Source organism: Podarcis liolepis, assembly GCF_965112155.1.
Source record: "Podarcis liolepis genome assembly, chromosome: 1".
Classification (NCBI taxonomy): domain Eukaryota; kingdom Metazoa; phylum Chordata; class Lepidosauria; order Squamata; family Lacertidae; genus Podarcis; species Podarcis liolepis.
In genome coordinates this window covers 56,310,300-56,336,142 of record NC_139554.1, presented here as the reverse complement: position 1 = coordinate 56,336,142, position 25,843 = coordinate 56,310,300, and the positions used below count along the sequence as shown (strand labels likewise).

The 25,843-nt window shown below is 42.2% G+C and overlaps 1 protein-coding gene and 1 long non-coding RNA gene across 5 annotated transcripts in view; one reads left to right on the top strand and one right to left on the bottom strand.

Moving 5' to 3' along the window:
• PRR5L (proline rich 5 like) overlaps positions 1–24,964 on the top strand; it is a 65,207-nt gene extending 40,243 nt beyond the window's left edge. For all 4 annotated transcript variants that reach the window (XM_083465143.1, XM_083465144.1, XM_083465145.1 and 1 more), the window contains exons 6-10: positions 112–203; positions 5,708–5,848; positions 7,708–7,834; positions 22,232–23,414; positions 23,620–24,964. In XM_083465143.1, coding sequence (XP_083321269.1) covers positions 112–203; positions 5,708–5,848; positions 7,708–7,834; positions 22,232–22,614 — 743 coding nt within the window. In that variant the 3' untranslated portion in view covers positions 22,615–23,414; positions 23,620–24,964. The remainder of the gene's footprint in view (positions 1–111; positions 204–5,707; positions 5,849–7,707; positions 7,835–22,231; positions 23,415–23,619) is intronic.
• The window catches only part of LOC310689190, a 606,488-nt gene that overhangs the window by 431,456 nt on the left and 149,189 nt on the right, over positions 1–25,843 (bottom strand). The window lies entirely within an intron of this gene.

The window sequence follows — 25,843 nt, the reverse complement described above, 5'->3', positions numbered from 1 at the left end:
GAGAATTAGTCAATAGTTGGATGGCTTGCTTTGGGTAGAGTATAGCTGAATATCAGAGACCAAGTTCTAAAACAAGGTTCTTTTTCTCCACCCCACCCTCTGTTTGCTTAGAAGAGAATCGCATTGACATACTATCTGAACTCTGGGATCACTTCTTCACAGAGACTCTTCCCACACTCCAGGCTATATTTTATCCTGTTCAGGTAAGTCTAGTTAAAATATAAGCTTGGCAGGGAGGAGAATACAGTTCAAACTTAGCACAAACTACCTCTCTGAAAGCTGTTGAGACACCCAACACTTAAACTGTAAAGAAATAGATTTCAGGTATAAACCACGGATTTCTTCAGATGTACTGCCGAACTTAAAGATATATAGGGGAGGTCTTAGTATTCTAATAGGATAAAATTCTGTGTGACTTCAAATGTGCCTTAAAACAGACTTCTTCAACCCATGTTTTCAACTGGTTTCCACCAGTTCTAGTCAGTTCAGCTGTGCGTTGCTGAGTATTTTGACCACACTTACATGGGCATACTTGCTAAAACATAGGCAGAAGAATCTTCCAAAAAGCAAAGGAGGGCAGATGAGTTGTGAAGATCCTTTGACATCTTTATATACCTTGATATGCTAATGGAGTGGAGCTGTCTTGTGGGGCAAATGGTCCATTGACATCTAAACACCCAAGAGGTCAAAAAGAATGAACCTCTCTGGAGCCTCTTTAAAGGACAAGATTTCTGCACTTTGTAAATTTCCTTTCTGGCTTCCCTTTCAATCCCTTTATAGTAGATGCGAAGAAAGTAGATTGAATCTACTGGTAGATCTCTCGGTGAGTTTTATTCTATTCACGTGTTTCTGACTCCCAGTTGGTTAACGGATAGAAAGGCCTCTCACCTTCCCCCATAAAAAACCAGATTGCTGAAAAGGAAAAGAGGGTGTGTGTGTATAACCAGGAATGGATTTTTGTGGGAAGGTTCTGGTACTGAAAACAAATTCTGAGGGTGAGCATGTACTTACACATTCTCTCTTCTTGAATTTTGAGGGTACCCCCCGGTCACACTTTCCCACCTGGCTCCTGTTGGTGGATCAAGTGGCTCCATTACAAAAATATAGTAGATTCCCCCCCCCCCCCCAATTTATAGTATACATTGTATATCATTTCCTGTCATTGTAGTTCCTATCAAGACATTGCAAATTGCATACACAAAATATATTTTGTAAGAAGGGTAGCTGTGGAGAGAAGGGAGTGCCCATTTCCAAGGCTGGCTCTTCATTTTCAAACCATGGGTTGATTTGCCAAAAGGCACATCCAGACAGTTAAAAGGGTGTGCATTTTGCAACAGTTAACAGTTCAATTTTTCTGCTGTTTGTGGGCTGGATTCTCCTCCCCCTTGAGCAGGGGAACAACATAATTTTTGTTGGCCTCTTACTCAGTTGGCTTCAGCAAAGGACCAACCATTCTATGTATTCTTTGTTTGACAGACCCTAACAATCCTAACTACTGAGTAACTTTTCAATGGGTATTTTAAAATAGCTACTTTGAGATAAGAGGGCAGAGAATACCCAGTCATTCCCGGCTATATTCATTATTCTTGAACTTGAGGGACCTAACAGATAATATCCACACACACACACCCTATGGTACCCCCAAGGAGTTGAGTCACCTAAATGAGAGACAGCTACCTTGTGAACCAAAGAAGAAATCTTGTCTGGGCATGAGAAGCTTCTGGCAGCATAAATTTCCCACAGAATGAAATTCTTATGAAGGTCACATGCTTCTATGTCTGCCCTTGGCATTCTGGTATTGGCTGGCTTATTTCCCCCCCCCCCCACTTCCAGCTCCAAAATATCTACTAGAGGCATGATACAAGACTCCTACTCAGCCCCCAACCTGGCAATTTCCAAAAGGTCTAGAAGAGTGGAAATACTTGCTTTTTGCTATGTATATACTAACTTCTCATGATGTCTGTATTAATTCTCTCTCTTCCTCCTTTCCTATCCCTCTTTATTTCCCATACTTGCAGCAGATGATAGACGGTATGTGTGAGAATGCCCGTTTTAGAAGGCTATGGTCTCTCTCTTGGTGCTTTTTAAAGTGATTTATGCCCCAATCCTTAATATATTAAATGGAAATAAGACTTTTTTTAAAAAAAAGTGAAATGTCTTTCCTTGTAGTATATTCAGAACTGGAGTGTAAATTAGCTGAGAAGTCAATTTTACCCAATGGTATACTGCTTTTAAGGTAGACGTCACAATGTGGTTTTAAACAATAAGCATCAATTTAAAAATTCTACGACAGTTTTTTTCAAAGTTGGATCCCCGAATGTCATAGAATCATAGTATCAGAGAACTGTAGAGTTGGAAGGGACCCCAAGGGTCATTTACTCCAACCCCCTGTAATGCAGGAATCTCAACTAAAGCATCCATGACAGATGGCCATCCAGCCTCTGCTTAAAAACCTCCTAGGAGGGGGAGTCCATCACCTTCCAAGGGAGTCTGTTCCACTGTTGAACAGCTCTTATTGTCAGAAAGTTCTTCCTGATGTTTAGCTGGAATCCCCTTTCTTGTAATGTGAAGCCATTGGTTCAAGTCTTACTCTCCAGAGCAGGAGGACGCAAGCTTGCTCCATCTTCCATGGGATGGCCCTTTAGATATTTGAAGGTGGCTATCACATCTCCTCTCCGTCTTCTCTTTAGCAGGCTAAACATATCCAACTCCCTCAACCATTCCTTATAAGGCTTGGTTTCCAGACCCTTGATCAGCTCCCACCATCCCTCAACATTGGCTACACTGGCTGGTGATGCTGGCAGTTGTACTCCAGCACCATCTGGGGACCCCAAGGTTGAAGAACACTGTTCTACGATAAAAGTGTTTTATTACAGAGTCTGCCAAGCCAAACTTTTTGAAAGTCTGAGAGCTGAATGGTGTCACCTAACAAGGCAGTTCTTACTTCCTATTCATGGCAATATGGTTCTTCAGAAACCCCAGTGTTGGGGGGTGGGGGTGGGGAGGTACCACCTTAAGTGGGAGCTAGATACTATCAGCCCCCTTGAAACATCCCTCCAGTCTGAGAGCCAGTGTGGTGTAGTGGTTAAGAGCGGTAGTCTCGTAATCTGGGGAACCGGGTTCGCGTCTCCGCTCCTCCACATGCAGCTGCTGGGTGACCTTGGGCCAGTCACACTTCTTTGAAGTCTCTCAGCCCCACTCACCTCACAGAGTGTTTGTTGTGGGGGAGGAAGGGAAAGGAGAATGTTAGCCGCTTTGAGACTCCTGAAGGGGAGTGAAAGGCGGGATATCAAATCCAAACTCTTCTCTTCTTCTTCTGAAGAGGATTCATTTATGAGAACACGTCTGAAAATAGTTTTCCAACCAGCTCTGAATCCACCTGACAATATTACCACTTAGGTAAAGGGACACAGGTTTTGCTGTGGTCTAAAACCACTGAGCCTCTTGGGCTTGCCAATCAGAAGGTCGGCGGTTTGAATCCCTTGATGGTGTGAGCTCCCATTGCTCTGTCCCAGCTCCTGCCAACCTAGCAGTTCGAAAGCACGCCAGTAAAAGTAGATAAATAGGCACGGCTGCGGAAGGAAGGTAAATGGTGTTTCCGTGCTCTCTGGCTTCCATCATGGTGTTCTGTTGTGCCAGAATCAGTTTAGTAATGCTGGCCACTTGACCCAGAAAGCTGTCTGTGGACAAATGCCGGCTCCCTTGGCCTGAAAGCAAGATGAGTGCTGCAACCCCAGAGTCGCCTTTGACTGGACATAACTGTCCAGGGGTCCTTTACCTTTTTTACCTTTTTGTTATCACTTAGTAACACCATTTACCTATGTAGTTATGGGGCAACTTGTCAGTTACTTGACTTATATAAAGTTTAAATATGTGAAAGCTTCATAGTGATTTTTCTCAAGTTATGTCATACCACTTCCCCTCTCTCCCATCTTTCCTTCGTAAAGGAATGATAGTGTAGAATCCTGTAAAACCTTTGCACCAACACTTTGCTATAAATGAGATATTTCATCAGAATCTCCTTTCCCACAAATCATTCAATAAAGGTTTTGATTTCCTTAAAACAACATGGCCAGCCAAACATTAAATTTGGTTCAAGATTAGAATATTTATGTAATCTATAAAATAGAATTCATTATTAATTTTAAACTTGGTTTCTGTAAATTCATGTAAAGTCCAGAGTTAAGCTTTTTGAACTCTGAACTTTTTTGGGGGGTGGAAGGAATACAATTGAAGTCTCTGGACTTTCCCCCATTATTGTGTATGTGTGTTAAAGGCCATTCTGAGTTATATGTGCTTTTAAAGCAAACATAGTTCATGGCACAACTTGAAAGCCTTACAAAGCTCTTCACAAGTCTAACTTCACAATGTTTACTTGGAAATAATTGTTTCGCCAAGTTGGTTCCTGAAAATGGACTAGAGAGAATGCCAAGTGTTTGTAACACTGAATGATATGAGGAAATAGACTCTATGAGGGAAAGAGGCTCTAGGGAGATGGCTTAATCCTTTTCCAAACACTGATCCTTCCTAGAAAGTTCCCCTTTGTTCAGACACATTATCCCCCAGGTCCCACTTCCAGCTAGACTTCCAACACAGAAGCAGTAGAAATGGTCTTGGACAATTGGTGCATTGCAGGTAATAACTGATGTGTGTGCATGTTTGTGCGAACCACTTGTGACTTCCCCATTCTGTTCTGCAAATGGTCACATATCCCTTCATTCCTGTTATCTCAACAATGGATTGAAGACACCCATTTGCAGAGGTAACACTTAAACTTCCATCCTTGGTAAGCCCTGTCATTGATTTTAATATGTGAATAAGTACATTTTTACAGCAGGTTAAATTTGCAAGATAAACTATGTGCTTGATTTAGCTTGTTTACACTTACAAAGCTAATGCTGCAACCCTGCAGAAATCTCATACTTTCTACAGCTTTATTTTGTATGCCCATAAATACCTGCTCTGATACCCAAAGGGGGCAAAGCATTTCTTTGGGGCCATTGGCTTTTGTTCCTATTTTGCATTTTGATGAAGATGTTAGCTGCATCATTAACCACATTATGAATTGATGATTAACAAACGTGGATTCCCTCCAGCCAGAGATTTGCTTCAGTGGTTGCGGAGCAGTTACCTATATAACTATTCCCATGGAGAATATAGGGCACAGTTTAACTGGGTTGTGGTGGGGGCGGGGGGGGGGAGATAGATTCATCGCTGCAATGAAGCATTGGGAGTTGCTTTGAACCTCCTTATTTTCTATTTTATTGTTTTTATACTGTTTTATTTCACTACTAAACATTGTTTTAATGTTATTGTTTGTTTTTATACTGCACAAAATTTAGATATTTTTAAAATATTCAGCAATTCATAAATGCCAGTAAACAATCAAACACTAAGAAAGCTACCACTTGTAGAATAATTTACCTGCTTGTGTAGGAAGTCTTCCTTTCCCCAGATTCTTTAACCAGCCACTGTAAATACCTCTCCATCCACATGCCTGTAGTGGCTAGGTTTATAACTTCATGTGACCAGTCATATGGTGCATTATGTTCTCTGTCCCCCTTCATTCCCCAGTTCTTACGTGAAAGCATAAAATTAACCCCCGGCATTATTTACAGCTGCTCTGAAATTGGTGTCGGATGGAGTTAAATGTACCCCAGCACCAACAGCCACTAATTCCCCCACTGTTTTCTGAATGTGTGTACAGGGCCAAGAATTGACTATTCGCCAGATTGCGTTGCTCGGCTTCCGAGATTTGGTCTTACTAAGAGTGAATTTGGATGAGATTCTTCCTCGGGTCCAAACCAAGCTTCCACCTTCCATTGTCCAGATGCTGCTGATTTTACAGGTGGGGAGCAATGTGTTTCTTCTTATTATATGTGCCTTGACTAGTGAGTAGCTGGCCTGGAGAGGTTTCTGTATACTATGAAGAAAGAGAAGAACCTGTGCAGAGCAGAAAAGTGCAATTGAGATATTGCTATGAATGGCATAGACTAAGGCTGCTGTCCTAACCCCACTTACCTGACAGTAAGCCCCATTCAATTAAATAGGACCTATCTTTAGGTAAAGGTAAAGGGACCCCTGACCATTAGGTCCAGTCATGGCCGACCTTGGGGTTGCAGCACTCATCTCGCTTTACTGGCCAAGGGAGCCGGCATACAGCTTCCAGGTCATGTGGCCAGCATGACTAAGCCGCTTCTGGCGAACCAGAGCAGCGCATGGAAACGCCGTTTACCTTCCCGCCAGAGTGGTACCTATTTATCTACTTGCACTTTGATGTGCTTTCGAACTGCTAGGTTGGCAGGAGCAGGAACCGAGCAACGGGAGCTCACCCCGTCGCGGGGATTCGAACCGCTGACCTTCTGATCAGCAAGTCCTAGGCTCTGTGGTTTAACCCACATCGCCACCCACGTCCCTAGGACCTACCTTTAAGCAGACACAATTAAGATTGTGCTGTAAGTTACTAGCTACAAAACCATTTGGTAAAGTGATACCAATAAGCAGATTTTGTCTTTCATCTGAACCAAATAAGACTATACCATCTGTTTTATCAACTATCTTCCTCCTGATTTCCCTGTCTCATGGGGGGGGGGGTGGAATCAATCTCTGGTACTTTTTATGCATCTGATGATGAAGGATTTTACTCTCAAACCTTACAGTTGTCTTCATGAAGTACCATAGGATTTTTGTTTGTTTGTTTTTTGCATTTTCTCACTTTCTTTACTCTGGATAGCTTAATCATGTTCCCTGTTCTAACTTCATAGGAGGATTGTTCAACATTTATTCACTCTCTTATTTCCCAGGCTTACACCATGCATTTTGTTGCCTCTGTAGCAAGCACTTAAATCCATTTTGGTGCAGCTGCTTGAAAAGCTTGCACCACTCTACTTGTTCAGCCTTAGAGGGCTTTTATTTATTTATTTTAGCAGAACAGGTCTTCCCTTGGGGCAAGTCCTATTCAACCCCATTGACCCACTGGATCCTATCCATCTACTAGGGTGTTCTGTTAAGTTACATTTGCATACCAGGTTCGGTTGACCTGGGCATTCTCAGCAGTGGGTCCTTTTTACCTCGGATAGCTTACCATAGCCTGAATCTGCAGAGTTATAGAAAGAGGTGTACATCTGCAAAGCATTAAGTATTTTTGAATTGCTCTGAATGGTTGTCTTAAGTTTTTCAAATCCTCAACAGTACTGCATTGTAACATATATCAGGTGGCCAGACATCACCAACAGTGAACTGAGCGCTAACAGTATGGGAGCCAAAATGGGGTCACTGAGAAACAAGTGGGGTGTGACTGCAATGTTGGAGGAACCCTGAGGTTTGCAGAATTACAAATATTTCTAACCCTAACCCTCCTTCACAAAGATACCCAAGCCGAATGATGACTGAGCATATTCAGGAGCTGCAGAAAGCTGACTGTCCATTGGAATAGAGAAACAGAAAACCAGGATATGAGGGGAATCGAATGGCTTCTTTGAGCCACTTATGGAAACTTTATAGTATCCCGAAGAGGGTTGGCTGGAATGCTGAAAGCAACCTGTATTTTGTTGGAAGCTCCATGTAGGAGAAATAATTATGTAACAGGCTCTTTTTTCTTCATTTCCACAACTTCTTCCTGTGCGCACAATTATATTTCTTTTGAAAGTATTGTGAAAGAAATATATATGTTCATATGCATATCTGTTGGATACTTTTTTGTTACAGGGAGTACATGAACCTACAGGTCCCAGTAAGGCCTTCATGCAGTTGGAGGAGCTTGTTAAACTTGTGGTCTCCCCATACCTCGGTTTGTGCGAAGAACACTGCTTCCCTGGTAGTACGTGTGCTCTGGGTAAGATGCATTGTATTGCAACGCCATTCGAGTTTCTTTCCCCTCAAGATCCCTTCTTAAACCAATGTAACCTGCATCTGGGTTGGTCAATAGTTTGCTTGAGGGCTGTGCAAAAAGAAAATTGGTACCCAAAATGTGTGTTCTCGTGTTAGTACTGCCTCTGCATTGTTGCAGAACACGTTTGACCAGAGACAACACAGTGCGACAAAAGAACTGTACATCAAGAGTGCTGCCTCTCACATACCACTTGCAACTCTCTTTAAGAAAACAACAACTATTGTCTGTCAGCAGCCAGCATGGTCTAATTAATATGCAGCTTTGTGCAAGACAGAGATGAGAGAATAAAAGCTTAAATCATCCCTGAGTAGATACCAATCAATGAAGCCTTAAACATAATTAGTTTGTATGGAAACAGCCTTCATTTTTTTTCCTTCCTGAGTCTTACCAAGTGATAATGAGAGTTCAGTATTCACAACCTGGTTCTGCAGGTGCTTAAAATCTGATTTTTTAAAAATGGTAGCTGAAAAGCTTCTCGCCTCATAATACAGGTTTCTAGTTTAGTTTCTTTCCCTTCCTCTATCCTGCAAGGGAACTTGCCAAACACCCATTGTTATAGTTCTTTGCGGATCCACGTGCCCTTTGTTCCACAGCATCATCAGACACCTGTTGCCAATGTTCTGCCTGATCACCAGGTTGTTAGTGTGACAACGTCAACTCTATTGGAATTGTGTTATTCAATCACAACTACTTTGTGCTGCTCTTCCCAGCTCCCAGGGCTATGTTGTAGGCAAGGAAATGGTACAATAGTACAATACTGTACAATACCACCGCTAGCCAGTGTGTCCCCCCCCCCAATAGTTGCCATCATCCCTGACCATTGGCCATGCTGGCTGGGGCTGAGTTGCAGTCCATAGCATCTGGAGGGCTGCCCCTGATCTCTATAATTTCTGGCTTTCCCAGTTCTGGCCACCACTGGACAAGGAATGTTTGAAACTGGCATCTTGTCAAAAAACATGTGTTCCCTTTATGTTGTGATTCCTGCAGCTGTGGGGCCACATCCTTGTCTTTGGATGTAATCTAGTGTGTGTTGTGTAGTTCAGTGGACACGACCCTTTGCCTCTCAACTCCTCCACTTCTAATCCATATTTCCCCTTCCTTCTGACAATCATTGTTTCCTCGCTTGTCTTTTCAGCCTTACATTTAAACCAGGGGTTGGGAACTTGCAACTCTTCCTATCTGGGTAGTCCTTCAGATTTTTCTGGCCTACAGATCCTGTCATCCCTGGCCATTGACCATGCTGACTGGGACTGATGGGAGTTGTAGTCCAGCAACATCTTGGAAAGCCACAGGTTTCCCATCTCTGTTGCAAATCAGGATTGCTATGTAAAAGAATCATAGATTTGGAGAGTTCTTAGGCAACTTAAGCACACTGTATCTAAATAGCTGGCATTTTATTTGTTTAAATAAATGCTGCCCTTTTAAAAGTCAAAACCCTCTAAAGGTGGCTTCTATATATGCATAATGCAATGCAGTTGCCTATCCAAAAATAGCCACCAACTTCGATTGGTAGTGGTGGACATGTAGTCAGAGCCTCTGTTGGTCTCAAAGTGTGAGCAGCTTGGAATCGGTGATTGTATATAACCCACATGGCAAAGCTTCTTTGATATCCTATGCATGCTGAGAACAAGAGCTTGTAGACTGGACCAAATGCCTATCTAGTCGAGCATCTTGGCCAACCTGATGACACCAGGAAGCCCACAAGGGCAACATAAACACAACAGTACTCTCCTGCTGTTGTTTCCCAGCAACCTGGCATATAGAGGCATGCTGCATTTGATCCTGAAGGTAATGATATAGTCCATCATGACCAGTAGACATTGGTAACCTTATCGTCTATGAATTCATCTAATCACCGTTTAAAGTTGTCCACTCTTGGGGTTCTTCTTCATGGAACACTGCCTTGTCATGGCAAAGGGGCTTGAATAACTTAGAGAAGCTATGAGCTATGCCATGCGGGGCCACCCAAGACAGACAGGTCATAGTGGAGAGTTTTGACTAAACTTTCTTGGGTTCCATGATTACTGCAGATGGGGACAGCAGTCACAAAATTAAAAGATCCCTGCTTCTTGGGAGAAAAGCCATAACAAACTTAGACAGCATCTTAAAAAGCAGAGACATCACCTTGCTGACAAAGGTCCGTATAGTTAAAGCTATGGTTTTCCCAGCAGTGATGTATGGAAGTGAGAGCTGGACCATAAAGAAGGCTAATCGTCGAAGAATTGATGCTTTTGAATTATGGTGCTGGAGAAGACTCTTGAGAGTCCCCTGGACTGCAAGAAACCTATCAATTCTTAAGGAAATCAGCCCATAGTGCTCACTGGAAGGACAGATCCTGAAGCTGAGGCTCTTTTTTGAACATAGCATTCCCCTGAGTATTCAGTCATTAGTCTAATGCATCCAACTTTTGTATAGGACTCATGAGTGTGATTCCTATGTTCAAATTAGAGCTATGTTGCATCCTCCTTTGCCCATGCCAACTGATATTCCTTCCTTGAGCCACCCTCTCCCACTTCTGGGTTTTGCCAAAATCGGTTAGGGTGGAAGTTCCACTCTGGATATAGCTGCATGGTCCAGTCTTTTATCTGAAAGGAAAGCCCACTTAGTTTAAAGCCAACATGGTGCTCTCCAGAACTTGCTGAACTACAATTCCCATCATTCTTTATCATTGATTATACTGTTTGGGAACTGATGAGAGCTATAGTCCAACAATATCAGGAAGGCATCACGTTGGCTGCCTTTGGTTTAAATTGACTTACTTCTAAATAAACAGTCTTTGATTCATCATTGTTACCATTTGGTTCTTCCTTAATAAATATTTGTTAAGAACAACAGGCCTGAGAGACATAGGCTGATCCCTCTAGAGGAGAGCTTTCCAAACTGTGTGTCGTGACACGTTGGTGTGTGAGCTGCAATGTCTTGGTGTCTTGTGCAAATGCTCTTATAAGGGGCTAGTTTAATCTCTGGTTTGCTAGCAAAACTGAATTACTGTGTCACAAAATGATTGTGTCTAAAAAGTGTGTAACCAACATGAAAAGTTCAGAAAGCTGTGGTCTAGAGTGTCTCTTTGTAGGAAACGCACACCTACTGGAGTTTGCTGCCTGACTCTATAAAAAAGAAAGAGGGCGGTAAGACCATATCTGATTACAGCTGCTTAGGTTTTACACAACAAATACATGCCTTGAGGAAACGAGATGTACTTCTCCCAGTGCAAACATAATCACAGCACAGTTTGCTATTCACAAGTAATAAAATCATGACCCTTCTCCAGAAGGAAAATGATACAAAGTGCTTGCAGACTTGCACGGTGCTGAAATTGTTTTGCCTGAAAGTTAGCCATGTGACTCTTGGGAAACTTCTCTGCTATCTTTTTGTCTGCCAATAAAACAAGGGATTGGTGTCATAAAGCAGTTTTATGAACTCAGTGGCCTTGAAAGGACTGTAGATTCAAACCCATCACATTTGCTTTCTGTTTAGAAGTTACGTGTGTGCTACTCACTGTGCATGTGGGTAAATATGCATAGCACCTGTTTCCCATGTCAGGTTTGTGGGATTGGGATCAGGTTTCAACCAGGATTGAGGAATACTATAATAAATGGATATAAGACTTACTAATTTTTATTTTAATGGGCTGTAAAACAAACACTATTGACCACAGTATTTATTTATAAGAATATGTATAAACCACCAATTCATATAAACATCATGGTGGTGTACAATAAAACTTTTAAAACATCTTAAAATTTTAACATATAAAATGCAGAGCAACTGTCTAACATGGAATCACATTAATTCAACAACACTTGGTGAAATGAACAATTTCAGCAGGCAATGGCATTTCAGAATCATAAGCACCTGTCAGATTTCAACAGGAACAGCATTTCAAATCCATGATGCTAAAAGCCTTCGTTCACTAAGAAACTAATCAAACATTAGATCACAGTGAATGCATTATACTTCCTTCCCCTCCCCCACAACGATCAATCTGTACATTGCTTTGAGACACTTCTTGCGAAAAAAAGTGACTAAAATTAATAATAATAATGATAAGGCTAAATGAGCCAGCATGAGTTTTGTACTTTTCTATTGCAATTAAAGTATGTGGGTGGAAAAGATTTGATGGGTTGAGGACTGCTTTCCTTATGTTGCCATGCTGCAATAAAAGGGACCGCAAGAGCTTAATCTAGAGACAAAGTGACAACAGAGCTAGACAAAGGCCTCAACTCCCAATTTCACTGGCATTTTAAGAGACTAATTAGACACTTAAATGATTTCCGCTGACCAGCATCTTCCTTCCTCCCCCATCTCCCTGGTAACAGTTTCCTCAAAGCAATGTGTGATGTGACTTCATTGTTTCCAGTATTTCCTTAACTCCCTGCAAGCAGCTAACAATTGAGTATGAGGATGACACCTCCCCGTGTTTCTTTTCCCAGGGGATGCTGGAGGGACTCTTGAGAGACATCATTAGGCTCTCAAAGCCATTGACTTCAGCATCCCAGACAGCAGAGTTAAGCAATATCTCCACCTATTGGCAGTTATGAAGGGGGGGAAATTCCACTCCACTTTTTCATGAGCGCAGAATAACTCATTGCATTTTGAATGAAAGGCTCAGAAAACTGGTGGTGTTGTATAAATTTCTGAACACTTCAATCCCCGACACTCAGGCTGTTCTGACTGAGACAGCGGCTGTCAAATAAACTGCATTTGCATGAGCCTAAATGCTTGGAGGAACAAAGGAAACTGGTGCTGAAGACCAAGGTTTTTTCACTAAATTTTTGCCAACCCCTCTTAAAGGGTCACATTGTGGAAGTCTTGGGTAGTGTTCTATGTCTGGACTCTGGAAATCTCTTCTTGTTCCTCTTTGGTTGAGCATATTCAGAGCTGACTTTTTGTTAAGCTTTTGGCAAGAGAGGATGCTATTCAAGTCCTATCCAGAGGAGACCCAGGGAAATTTATGAACCCATGTTAGCCAGGCCCATTAACTTCAGTGGGTCGACTCTGAGTAAGGGTAGCATTTCTTAGTCTGTTCCCCAGCTCCAACACCAAGTTCATATTGCTCCCCACCCCCTTTCCTTTCCCCGCATGATTGCTGGCTTCCAACTTTTACGATGAGTGGATATTTTCTTAATTTCCCCTTCCTTCCACTCAAAAGCTTTTCTGTCTCCCATTCCCTTTTATGGTTTTTCAACTGTTTTATGACTGAGTTATTCATGATCTCTTCTTTGCACAAAGCATTTTCATTTTCTCACTTTTACAGCCTCTTTTTGCTTTTTTATCTTGGTTATATAATGTTTGATGCTTCCACCGCTCTTCCTGTGATCTTGCCTGGATTCGTGGGCTTGTGTGTGAGATGATTACTTCAGTGAGAAGTGATTTGTGGAAATGAGGTGGCAGCTGAAAGTGGAAACAAAAAAGCTGAATCAGCTTCCTCCCCTCATATTGTTTTCCACCTCTGCTTCATTCTTCTAGTTTGTAGGCCTTTTGCTTGCAGCACCATCTTACTAACCTCGGCTTTAACTTAATTCTCTCAGAAACCCATTTGCATCTTAGCCTACTGTGTAGAAGCACCACAGCATTGTACTACATACTGCTTGTCTGCTGTCTGTTTCTCATGGTGCCTGATGTGGACGTGTAGTTTCCTTCATACTTGTATCTAAGTGGCCTAAGAAGAAACCTGTGGCCCTCCAAATGTTGTTGGCCATGGGAGTTGGAGTCCCAACACCATCTGAGGTACCAGGGGTCCCTCAGCCTGGCATTAGGCAAAATGAGGCAACCACCTCAAGAGGCAGATGGCTAGGGTGCAGCAACAGTTCCTGCCTGTTCCTTCTGAGTTCCTCATCTAAGAGGGGCCTGTCCTGTCCCCCCTCTCAAATCTGACCTACTGCCTGAGGTACAGGGAAGAATGCTATTCCACCATTGGTGTTGTAAGGAAGGTGCGACTGGCATTCCAGTTGGTTTCTGGTTGTGAAAGCTGTGTGAAGACACCATCTTACCATTTGCCTCAGGCTGCAAAATATCCTGAGCTGGCCCTGGGAACTGGATGCTCCTCAGGTGACATTAGTCCTATGCAATAGCATAAGCAACTAACTCAGATAAAGTGAGTGTAATAATTCTGGCACTAGCCAAACAGGAAGTTACTGGTCTTAGCATGATTCCATGCTAATTCTCCCATCTGCCAAAACTGTGGTTCCAAGTTCCACCCTGCTTTCTATTTTTAGTCGCATCCCTTATCTGCTTAGCTGAACCTGTTGATCTCTCTCTCCTTGTTGCTTTAGTCAGCCTGCAGCAATTTGCTGAGTTGTCTGGCCGTAGCAGAAGAAGATTATGAGTGGCTTGTCGTACTAGTACAGGGCTGTGGAACAAAGCCTGCAGTGTTTTGCTTTTTGCTCGCTCAGTTGCTTCCATTTCGCCATTATTGGATTTTGGAATGCATCACCTTCAAGATACACTTTCAGCTGCTTTTTATCACTGTTGCTCTAAGTTGGAAGGCACTGTTGGAGGCAATGAGTTGAGACCGCCAAAAAATGAGATACAGGAGGAAACCATTGCAAAATCTAATTTTGAAAAGTGGAATCATATGCTGGCTAGCAGAAAGCATCTATTCGGATGCCTCGTCATCTCATCTGATTTGAAAAAGACGAATCCAGAAATTTAAATGAGCTTTGGCCTAGAAAACTTGAACAGCATGGAGAGACCTGAGTTTGTAAGCTGGAAGCTTCTCTATCAAAGTCCATAGAGTTTCTCCAACCATGTTTTTCATAAGCTTCCTGTATTTTGGCTTTACCACAGTGGTCCATGCATGGGTAACTTTAAGGATGTATTACTGCAACACATTCTATGTGATGCTAACCTTGAGGCTTGTCTGGAGGCTGCAACTTGTGCATAATGTGAAGGCTAGGATGTTTGTGAGGCCAAACTGCCACCAGCATATAGTACCTTGCTAGGCCAAGTTCAATGTTTTAGTATTAACATATAAGGCCTTATATAGATCAGGACCAGCGTACTAGAGAGATTAAGTGTGGATCTAGACACAGGAGGGGAAGAACGCTGTAAATAAGTCAGAAATTATATCATTATAACAAAAGAAAAAAATCTGTATGGAAAATCGTGTTTTAAAATTTCCTGCTCTCTGGTGCAGGAAACATGTGTGTTTATAGCATGTTCAAATCACTGTTTCTTAATGTAGCTGAGTCCTAGGTCACTGTGGTCTGCAAGAAAGCTTCTCCTGCAAGTTTCCAAAGATATTGGAAGTCTGCCTCATAGTAACTGAGCTGGGCTATCAGTGTGGCCGCCTGTGTTCTTTGAAGCAGCCATTCCTGTCAAGAAACTATCTGCAATTTCTAGAAGCAACTGAATACATTTTTGTTCAGACAAGCTTCTCCAGCTGGATAAATAGGTTTCTGCCATGGGTGTACATACTGTTTTTTGTTTCTTAAAATGCACAGTCATAGAATTCCTGCAGTGCAGGAATCTCAGCTAAATCATCTATGACAAATTCTGTTGGTATTTTGTGTTTTTAACTGTTTTCAATTCATTTCATTTTGTTTTCTTTTTTTCTTTTTACATTACCTTGAGGTATCTATGTGGAAGGCAATTAATAAATAGCAACTGCAACAAGTTCCACAGCAACAAATTGCTTGATTCCATGAGGGGAATCCTGGAGGGGCACTGCCAGTATGTGTAGACAGTACTGTGTTGGATGGTCCCAATGGTCTGATTCAGTACCAGGCAGCTTCCTTTTTTCCTGTACAGCAACATCTGGAAGGCTACAGGTTCCCCATCTGTGCCTCACTGACTTTTGAATTTTTGGACCATCAGTAGGGCATTCCCTGGACTAGTTATATCCCATTGTGTGTGTGTGTGTGTGTGTGTGTGTGTGTGTGTGTGTGTGTGTGTGTGTTGAATTCTGGCAGCTCTCTTGGCTCCAATCCACTTGCTAGGAATACATTCATGCTTTGGCATCAGCAGGGCAGGTTGCTGGTTTAGCATGGCGGAGGCGTACTTTGCTCATATCTCCAGGCAGTTGCTTTTTGCCGTCATGTTTCCACCCCTGCCCTCTGCCCCATTATTTCAGCCGGTGATAAGTAATTGCTGAAATGCAGCCTTTGCCATGATGGAATGCAGAAATCTGCTGCTCCAGCGGCACCCTAGAACGATTTCTTAGCGCGGACAATGAAGCAGATATTCATTTCCAGCTGAAAGGCCGGGAGGGGAAAGAGATGCACGACACAGTGACAACTGGAGGAATATCTTCCCGTTGCTGCTCAGAAAGATAGACTGCATTCCAGACAATGCGGCTATCAGCCTCGCTGTGCGCAGCTTTTACCGTACCAGCGGGAGAGCCTCTGCGTGGGAGTGAATGCTCTAACCTTTTTGTGTGTGTGTGCAAAGCCAAAGTGCAGTAGACTTCTTATGATTCCACAGCATCAGTTATTGATTCTGGAAAGCAAAGTATTGCTAGTGTCTCACTTCATAACCCTTCATGGAGAAAAGGCCAAGTTCTGCCAGGTTCAGTTTGAATTGGGACCAGCAATTACAAATGACAGCAGGGAAAAACTCAAAGTACCGTATTTTTCAGTGCATAAGACTAGGTCTTTCCCCTTAAAAATAATGTCAAAAATTAGGGGGTGTCTTATACATGGTTGCATCTCCCCCCATTTTCTTAAATCTGAATCCCCCAAAATAGGGAGCATCTTATACATGGGGGCGTCTTATAGACAGAAAAATACAGTAGTTGCTACCACCCCCATGCTCTGCCTTGAGCTCCCGAATCGCCTTATCCAGTAGTCACAGCTCTGGCCAGTACTGCACACCTGCCTTTTCTCCTGCCAGCCCAGAATAGGGAGGGGGGGCTGGAATCTCTCTCCTTTCTGTCCTCTGCCCAGTGGGAAATACAGTTGGAAGCACTGAGAAAATGAAGGCTGTGTACACAGTAGCAGCTTAAAACTCAGCAAGTTCACTCCCCCTTGCTGCATTTCAAGTTGCACGGATGGGACATTCACCACAGTGGGATGTTGAATTCCGTACTAAGGCTGCGATCCTAGCCGCACTTATCAGGGAGTAAGCACCATTGAATTCAGTAGGACTTGCTTCTGAATAGTTTTAGTTAGGATTGCACTGTAAAACGGTAAAAAGGGCTGAACAGTAACTTCATAGCCTTCAAAGCTTTATTCCAGCTGCTAAATATCATTCCATAAAATCATAGAATGGTAGAGTTGGAAAGGGCCCAGAGGGTCATCTAGTTTAACTCCCTGCAATGCAGGAATCTCAACTAAAACATCCGTGGCAGATGGCCACCCAACCTCTGCTTAAAAACCGCCAAGGAAGGAGAGTCCATTTAATGAAAAGACTTCATCAGTGTGTAGGTAGAGAATTTCAAAGATGAGGTACTGCATTTCAAATGACCCTCCCATGAGACACTCAGGAGCTGTGTTAGAGCTTTTAAGGGTTAACAACAACAACTTTATTATTTATACCCCGCCCATCTGGCTGAGTTTCCCTAGCCACTCTGGGCAGCTAACAGCATATATAAAACATAGGAAAACATCAAACATTAAAAACTTCACAATACAGGGCTGCCTTCAGATGTATTCCAAAAGATATGTAGTTCTTGATCTCCTTGACATCTGAAGGGAGGGCGTTCCACAGGGAAGGAGCCAGGGAGGGTTAAAAGTAACAAGCTTGGCCGCCTGTATGGATGTATATTAATAGTTGTATGTAATAAAGTTAAGAGATGATAGGGGAACAACTTGTTCATGATTTCCCTGAATTACTTAGGCTTCAATCCAATGGTGTCCATGCATGAGTGGAAAGGACTTCTGCTTGCACAGCAGGACTTCCCCTTCCTCTCCTCCCATGTAACTCCAGTATCTACTTTTGGTGGTTGGGGGACCATCATCAGCAGATTTAGGGGTGCTGCAGTTGAGAGGAAGGAGAATGAGGCCTACGACATGGGTGAAAGTCTGAGCAAGGCATGCTGGGTTTTGCCCTACCTAAACACGTGAGCAGTCATATTCAAAAGCTATGCATTCTTCTGCCACATTAGTATTAGATACCGTACCATGCAATCTGTGTTGATCTTCGTGCAGCTTATTACTTCATCAAACTGTGTATGTGAAACACATTACGTTAACAATGAAAAGAATAAGAATTTTGCTGGAAAGAACTGTGGCTGGGAGTCTATTTTAGTGCAAAACCCAACTGATGTAATGTTTTGCACAGGTAGTCATTGGTTACAGGGAAAGAAAACATTGCACAACCATGAGAGCACTTACTTAAGATAATTTAGACAAATTCATGGGGAATAAAAGGTAATGACTGCATGAAGAATACACCCTTCATGGCTATATTATCTCCAGTACGGGAGACAATACTTTATTTAAATGTTTTTAATTCATCATCATCATCATTTTTAATTTGTATACCGTATTTCTATCTTACAATACTCAAGGCGGTTTAACAAGCTGAAGAAACAAAAAATGTACATCTTATAACAATCTAATGCAATACAAAAATGTGATAATAAAACTATAAAATAAGCAACCTACATCAAAAAGTAACATTCAACAATCATTAGAATTGTATAAAATAATAATATCAACATATAAAAGTTAAACAGAAATCCACTCAACAGTTACAATAAATAATTTCTAAACTATAATCAATAAAACAATGGCAAGCCACAATACATAAAATAATACAATACAAATTGAGAAGCAGAGACTAGAGGGTGGAGCAAGGCAGGTGGAAGGAGGCCTTGCCTGATGAAGTCTCTCCCATCGTCAGCCAACAAAGTCTCAGATCGCTCAAAAGGCCAGCCCATATTCTCAGGCTTATAATCTATGAAAAAGACACAACACAAAAGGAGAACGGATTGGGAGGGAGGGAGGTGAAGATCTTAGTTACAAATTTCTCTAATGACCAGCTGCAGTGGAAGGGCTCCAACAGAGCAGGTGTCAAAACTTGCTGCTCTCTCAGCTGTGTTGACTGAGTGGCCCTGCACACCTTTCTTTCCCCCCTGTCCTGCAGCCTGGTGTAAAAACTGCTGCCAGGTGAGTAGTATGCCTCTGAATACCAGTGCTTGGGGATACTAGTGGGAGAGTGCTATTATACTCATGCCCTGCTTGCGGTCTTCCCATAGGCATCTGAGCAACTAGGTTGGCAGAAAGGATGCTGGACTAGAAAGGTGTTTTGGTTGGATGCAGCAAGACTCTTCTTATTTGTGTTCTTAGCGCTACAAGTTGAAATGGTATTTTTAGGAAATCTGACCTCTCTTTAAATCATACAATTCAGACTTTTGAGTCCTAATTTGACACGTTTTCATGTTCAAATTTCAGAAACTAAACTTTGATTTCAATTTTTCAAATAACCACCAGGAAATGGATTGAAGGAAATGTTTCCCAGGTGCATTAAGTTAGTATGGATATTACTAAATGCGTAGGTGCACTTTGCCATGCAGATACTGGTCTGGCTGGGACAAACTTCCCCATTTTTTTCAGCTATGGTTTATGAAGCTAGGAAGTAGCACCAAGGCATATATTGTGGTTCAATTGCTGCTGATTAAAGAGAATAAGTCAGGCTCTGATCCTGGCTTATTGGTTTAACTGACATTAAGGTAGAGTTTTCCAGTTTGGGTGCAACAGACAACTGAAGGCAGCATGCAAGGGGACAGATGAGGGAGGAGTACTTGGTCCCAATCCTTGTTTTTAGCTTCATAAACCATATTTATTGTTGTCAATCAAATACTTGCTATCAAAATTTAGAGATGGTAATTGGAAGATTTTGGGGGTGGGGTGTTGGTGGAAGGGGAATGCAGGCTAGTTTATTCAATACTCTTTAACAACCTTTTATATTTGAAATTAGGGTGATAGTTGAGAGAATAATGGCATATTGGAATTGAACTGAGCTTCAGAAAGCTTAATTTTGGTGCAAATAACATTGAACAAAAATATTAAAGATCCAGGATAATTTTATCATTTAAGGATACTATCTGAAGTCCCCAAACTCCAGGTCTGCCTGTCCTTAAAATGTAGTGTCTTGTACAAATCAAGTTCACTTTTGTTTTTCTCCAGGGAACAATTTCTGAAGTGTCTGTGGCACAGCATGAAGAATAGTTGGCTGTGATTTTCTCTCTGTGTGCTGATTGCCTCCCATTCATGCTTGCTGGGAATGTGCCAGAAGACTTTAATATAAAGAGCTTTATATTCTTCAACTATTTATTGCAACTTATTGCAGTAATAAAATTTTGCAATAATTATTTTGGCTTGGAGCCAGAGTTCCTGTCAGTGTTACTCTGCTTACAGAACACTGAAGGAAGAAGGGAAGAGGTGACTTTTCCCCCTTTTTTTCTTTGCTGATTCCCCTCTTCTCCCTGTACCCCCTGAAGATCTGCTCTGGAACAGTTGTGGGGAGATGAAGGGGAAATCAGCAAAAAGAAAAGGCTCCTCTCTTTGTAGTATGGCACCCCGGATTCAACCTCTTGCCATTATAATCAGTAATAATAATAATAATAATAATAATAATAATAATAATAATGCTGTTCTTTTCTAAGTATTGCAAAGTCCAGCTTTAAAAATACTGGCAGACAAAAAACCAGTGTTTTCCATCTTAGCTTTATGGCAACTTTTACCATCTTCTGCAGATTGAATCTGGCAAGGGAGCGGAGGAGAGAGCAAATGCTTGACCTGGTCCCGAGAGGACTTAGTCCCTTGAGGCTTCATTAGATAACTTAGCCATACCCATGAAGTTGATGCAATGAAGATTACTGAATTGAGTAAATTTATACTAGCTTTATGTAAATCCCTAGGCTACTAATGCTGGTCGTTTTAAGCTTAGAGGCTGTTTGCTTATTTTGCGGTGTTAACATTCAAAGTGAAGGTGGATTATGTGGCTTTAAAAACATTGTGCAATATATCACTCTAATACACCCAAGGGTTGGCGTAACATTTCAAGAGATATACAAACAAAGCCTTACCAGAGACCTCTTCTCCTCTAAGTGTGTGTGTGTGTGTGTGTGTGTGTTGTAATGGACTTCCTCTCCTTGTGTGCCCCCTAATCTGTTATGAGGGTTTCCCTAACTCTATGGAACAGTTTTGGGGAGTAAAGGGAGGAGTGTTGGCTGCAGCCCTCAGTTTCTCCCTAGCTGACACCTTTCGGTTGTGATTGTTGGCAGTGCTCACCTGTGTAGTATGACCAGCCAACTATCGGTCATCCCCTAGTAGGCCAGTGGATAAACAAAAAATACATCTTGCACATAATGTCTCAGACTGGATTCCTTCCAAGAGGACACTTTCATCCTTCTAGCCCATCTCACAAGCATCTTACTATGCTTTCATGAATCATTTGGCTGATCACCATTATCTGTACCTTGTTATTAATCTCCCCCTCCATTTCACGGCAGCATTTCATAGCAGGTGGGTAAAGAAGCAGTCCTTATAGGGTTGCAGTCAACTAATGTTAATCCATTGAAATTAGTGGTCACAGATAACTTAGATCTATTAATTTCAGTAGGTCTACTTTGACTCAAAGTTGAATGCAACACTGGGGCTCTTGGAATAGCAGTTTTGTTGTTGACAGGGAAGGCAGGCCTACAACTAGAAGAGAATTGGAGTCCCAATGAAATAAGCTACTTTTACTGCCGTGCTCCTTATTCACAGATCATGGTCCTTATTCTCCACATGTAGGGGGAACTGGGACCATGCTTTCTATCTCCATTCCTGACATTTGCACATTTGGTATGAATGTCTGAAAACAGGGATGCTGCATATGGATGGGTGGGTGGATGTGATCCTGAACCCAAGGCACAAACAGCAGTGCAGATGAAGGCTGTCATTTTTCAGATTCTTGGAAACTCAAAGATAGGATTGCATGGTTAGAAAATACAGGAATAATAAAAAAAACCTGCTTCCCTGTTGCGAAATTCAACCCAATTAATTTGGTGAAAGATCCCTCTGGAGTCACTTGATGCAAATGTTTGTAAACAAATTACCAATGCTGGAGAAATAATTATATATGTACATAAAACAACAACAATCATAATCCCTTCCCCATTCCTCTGCTGGATAACAATATTGAAGGAAGGATTAAATAGTTTTTTTTATTCTCTCTCTTGGTGTATATATACATTCACATGTACATACATGACTATTCCTGCCTAGGCAGAATGATGCACTTTCTTACATTCCTTTGTCAAAGATATGTCACGGCCCACATTGGAAGAAAACAGCTGGGTAGGGATGGTACCCAGCCTAGGGAAGTTTTCTGAAAAATTGCACTGTCGGTTGCTCTTGGATTTGTATGCAGTCCACAATTAATCTGCATGCCTTCCTTCTTATTTTCCAGAGAGAAGGTATCATAGACCTCGTGCCAAACCCAATGGGCTGAGCTTCTCTTCTCACGCTGTGGCAGACCGACAAGTCAGCGAGACTGCCTTGACGCCTCTGACTGAGCAGGAGGGTGAGGCATATCTGGAGAAGTGTGGGAACATCCGTCGCCACACTGTTGCCAACGCTCATTCTGATATCCAGCTGTTGACCATGGCTTCCATTATGCACTCTGGGATGGTGGTGGAGGAACCAGACAGTGGCGACACATGCCTCCTCCTGCAGCCCAGCTTAAACCACAGGCAATGTTCCAGTGAGCCCACGATAGTAGATGGACCGGAAGGGCTGGGGACAGCATCCATGAAGGAACCCACAGAACTGAACTGCACATCTGTCTGCTGAAATGCCATGTGGAGGGACGAAGGACCAAGTGTGTTAGGCAAACCATTGTTTTGTCATTTGCTGAGAACAGTGGAGGAGTCAAACTCCAGAAATGAGATCAACATGCCATGTCTTATCTTAATATTGGAAGACTTTTTGGAAATAATAGTTTCCAGGCCAGGTTCTAATTTTATGTGGCTTATATATATTGTTTTCAAGGTACAAAGCTGCTACATTCAAGCATTCCAACATCCCTTCCCTTCCCTTCCCTTTTCTCTGGATTTTTCAGACCTTTTCTCCTCCTGAGTCGGTCTTTCACTCTTTTGTCGCATCTTATGTGTGGTGTCCTATGAAATCAGGGGAGAATGATCAATAATATTAGGCACACACTTTCCCCTAGCGACACTCTATGGCACATGCAGGAGGCCAGCTATGAAGCATGCTGGTTCAAGTCTTGAACCATCAGGATGGGTGAAACTGCACCCAATTTCCAGAGTTAGAACTCTATAATATACTGAACGAACATTGCCTCATTCTGCAGCAAAAGCTGGTGACCAGGTTGCACAAGCCATTTCTGAATGTTGGGGATTTTGAGGTTTTCTTTTCAGCATTGCTCTTCTCAGGGATCCCTTAAGTATATTCCAAAGAAAAATCTAAGCTCAACTTCCACAGTCTAATTCCTTCCAGTTGTTGGACTCCAATTCCCATCAGCTCCAGCCAGTATAGTCAATGGTCTGGTGATGGGAGTTAGAGTCCAGTGACATTTGGAAGGAACTAGGCTGGGAAAGACTCTCTAAACTTTTATAAAAAAATTCCTTCCAGTAGCACCTTAAAGACCAACTAAGTTAGTTCTTGGTATGAGCTTTCGTGTGCATGCACACTTCTTCAGATACACACGAGCATGCACACGAAAGCTCATACCAAGAACTAACTTAGTTGGTCTTTAAGGTGCTACTGGAAGGAATTTTTTTATTTTGACTATGGCAGACCAACATGGCTACCTATCTGTAAACTTTTATATTCCAGGAGACACAATTGGAGAAGAAGCCGTTTTAAAGGATCTCATGCTAAGTAACTTGTGGGTGGTATTTAAGTTTTACTCAGAGGAGACCCGCTGAAATTAATGAATCTATGGTAATTTAGTTATGTTGGTTACTTTAAGTGGGACCACTATGGAGTGGCAATGGTGCTATGCATGTATTAACATGTAGAACTGAGAACTATCTACCCTTCCCATTGTTTCCATGAACACCAAGAATGAAAGAAACCCAGCTTTCTTACTAATCAATGGGATTCCATTACATATGGGAAACTTTAGGCTGATGGGGATCTAACCTCATTTGGGGGCAACACTCCTCCTCTTGTAAAACAGGGTCATTTGTTGACTGGTATGGAGAATGTGTAATGCCTTCTATACTTATGTTCATACATCTGACACAAAGCTCAGCACTAGGACAGACTTGCTTTCTGGAAGCTGTGTAGTGGTGTCTTTCTGGAGTCCAGGGTTCCAGTTTCTAGAAACCTGAAGCTTCAGTCACAACACAGTTCTGTTACCAAATAACTTTGGTAACCCAAGTTATCATGGGGGTGGGTAGGGGTGATGTTCCTCAGGTTCTCCTTCTCCCAATGAGGGTGACTCCAAGAACCTGTTAGCAACTGAAATAGCCAGATTTTTACTTAAAAAAAAAATGTCAAGCATCATAATCATGTGTGAAAGTTGTGCTGCAACAGTTACCTCTTTATGGAAGTAGAATGCAACCCAGGGAATTAAATTCAGTCTTGATAAAATTAAGGAGCAGGGCCAGGGATGGTCACATTAGACCAATAGGTGCAGACAAGAGACGATGCCTCTTGGATTATTTGGCTTCAGAGGTCCACAATGATGAGCGAACTTTTAAGCTGTAAAAGGGTCAGCTTAATAAAATGAATGGGGTTGTGGGTGGCCAGACCCTAATAAGGGCTCCCAATGAGATATAAACAAAAGCTAGGTAAATCCTAGTTTTAAAGTCTGATTCTCAACTGCAAGTGTATAGGCTTATAGCCTTCACTCTATAAAATATTCCAAGTAACTAATATGGAATGAAGGATAACATTTCTCCTTTATTCTTCCGCTACGTGTCCATTTCTGGTTTTGATTTGAATGTATATGTTAAAACACATGTATAATTTCCCAAGTATGCTTGCCCCTGTGGAATTGTGCCAAGCCACAGTGATGGTTACCACTCAAGTCCATGGCAAGGATTAGCTTGGTAAGAGAGCTTTACTCTGAATATCTAATGGAAGCTCACAAAAAAGGAAAAAGTTAATGTTTGGAAATGTGGTAGGAACTGGTGTTGAGTCCTCAATTAGAAATCCTTTTATTTAAATGGAATCTTTGTTGCCTTCCTTCATTTTACATATTCACAAGAAACAGCTTTGATGAAGCCTACTGCAGAGATGTCTGTGTTTTCTCATGCCTATCCACTGCATTGTCTTCTGCTTGCCTTAATTTGCTGAAATCCCCGTTATATTACATCCACTTGGCCTTCTCATCCCCATGTGTGCACACAAGTGTACATTCTTTCTCTGTTGCTCATAGGTATAGTTCCCACAGACATTCATTTCTTTCTTCTTCCATCCAACCACCAATTCTCCCAATCAAGGGTGTGTGCTTGTGGGTCTATTAAGCCTCAAAGTACAGTAAACATGACAGTGAAGGAAGTCAGCTGAAAGGCTGACTAAGCAGTAGTCTAGCAGAGCCAAACTTCACGCACCATCTTCTCAGCAAGTTTTGTGTTACCAAGAGCAGGCCTAATGTATAATTACAAACATATTAGTGGATCTGTTGTGGGACCACACATAGCCACAGTTTTTCCTCTGCTGAAACCTTGCATCTACCTTCTTCCAGAACGGAAATCTTTGCTGCCTTCCAGGAAAATGTGGCACAGATCAGTAGCAGGGCACATGTTTTGCATGCTGAGAACACTGAGCTTCAATCCCTAGCATCTCTAGTTAAAAGATCAGGTATGTAGTTGACGATGGGAAAGACTCCCTCTGGAGAGCTGCAACCAGTAGACAATATTGGGCTGACCAGACAAACAAACTGGCCTGCTATAAAGCATCACATCAGCGAGGCCAAGAGGGGGGTCTTGTCATCTGGGCAGCCCAGGACCTCCATATGCACTGCCCAGGCTTGAACCCCGGGGAGGTCACTTTGGTGCTGCTAACACAGCAGTTTGACTTCACCCCTAGAGACATTCCCAGCAAGAGA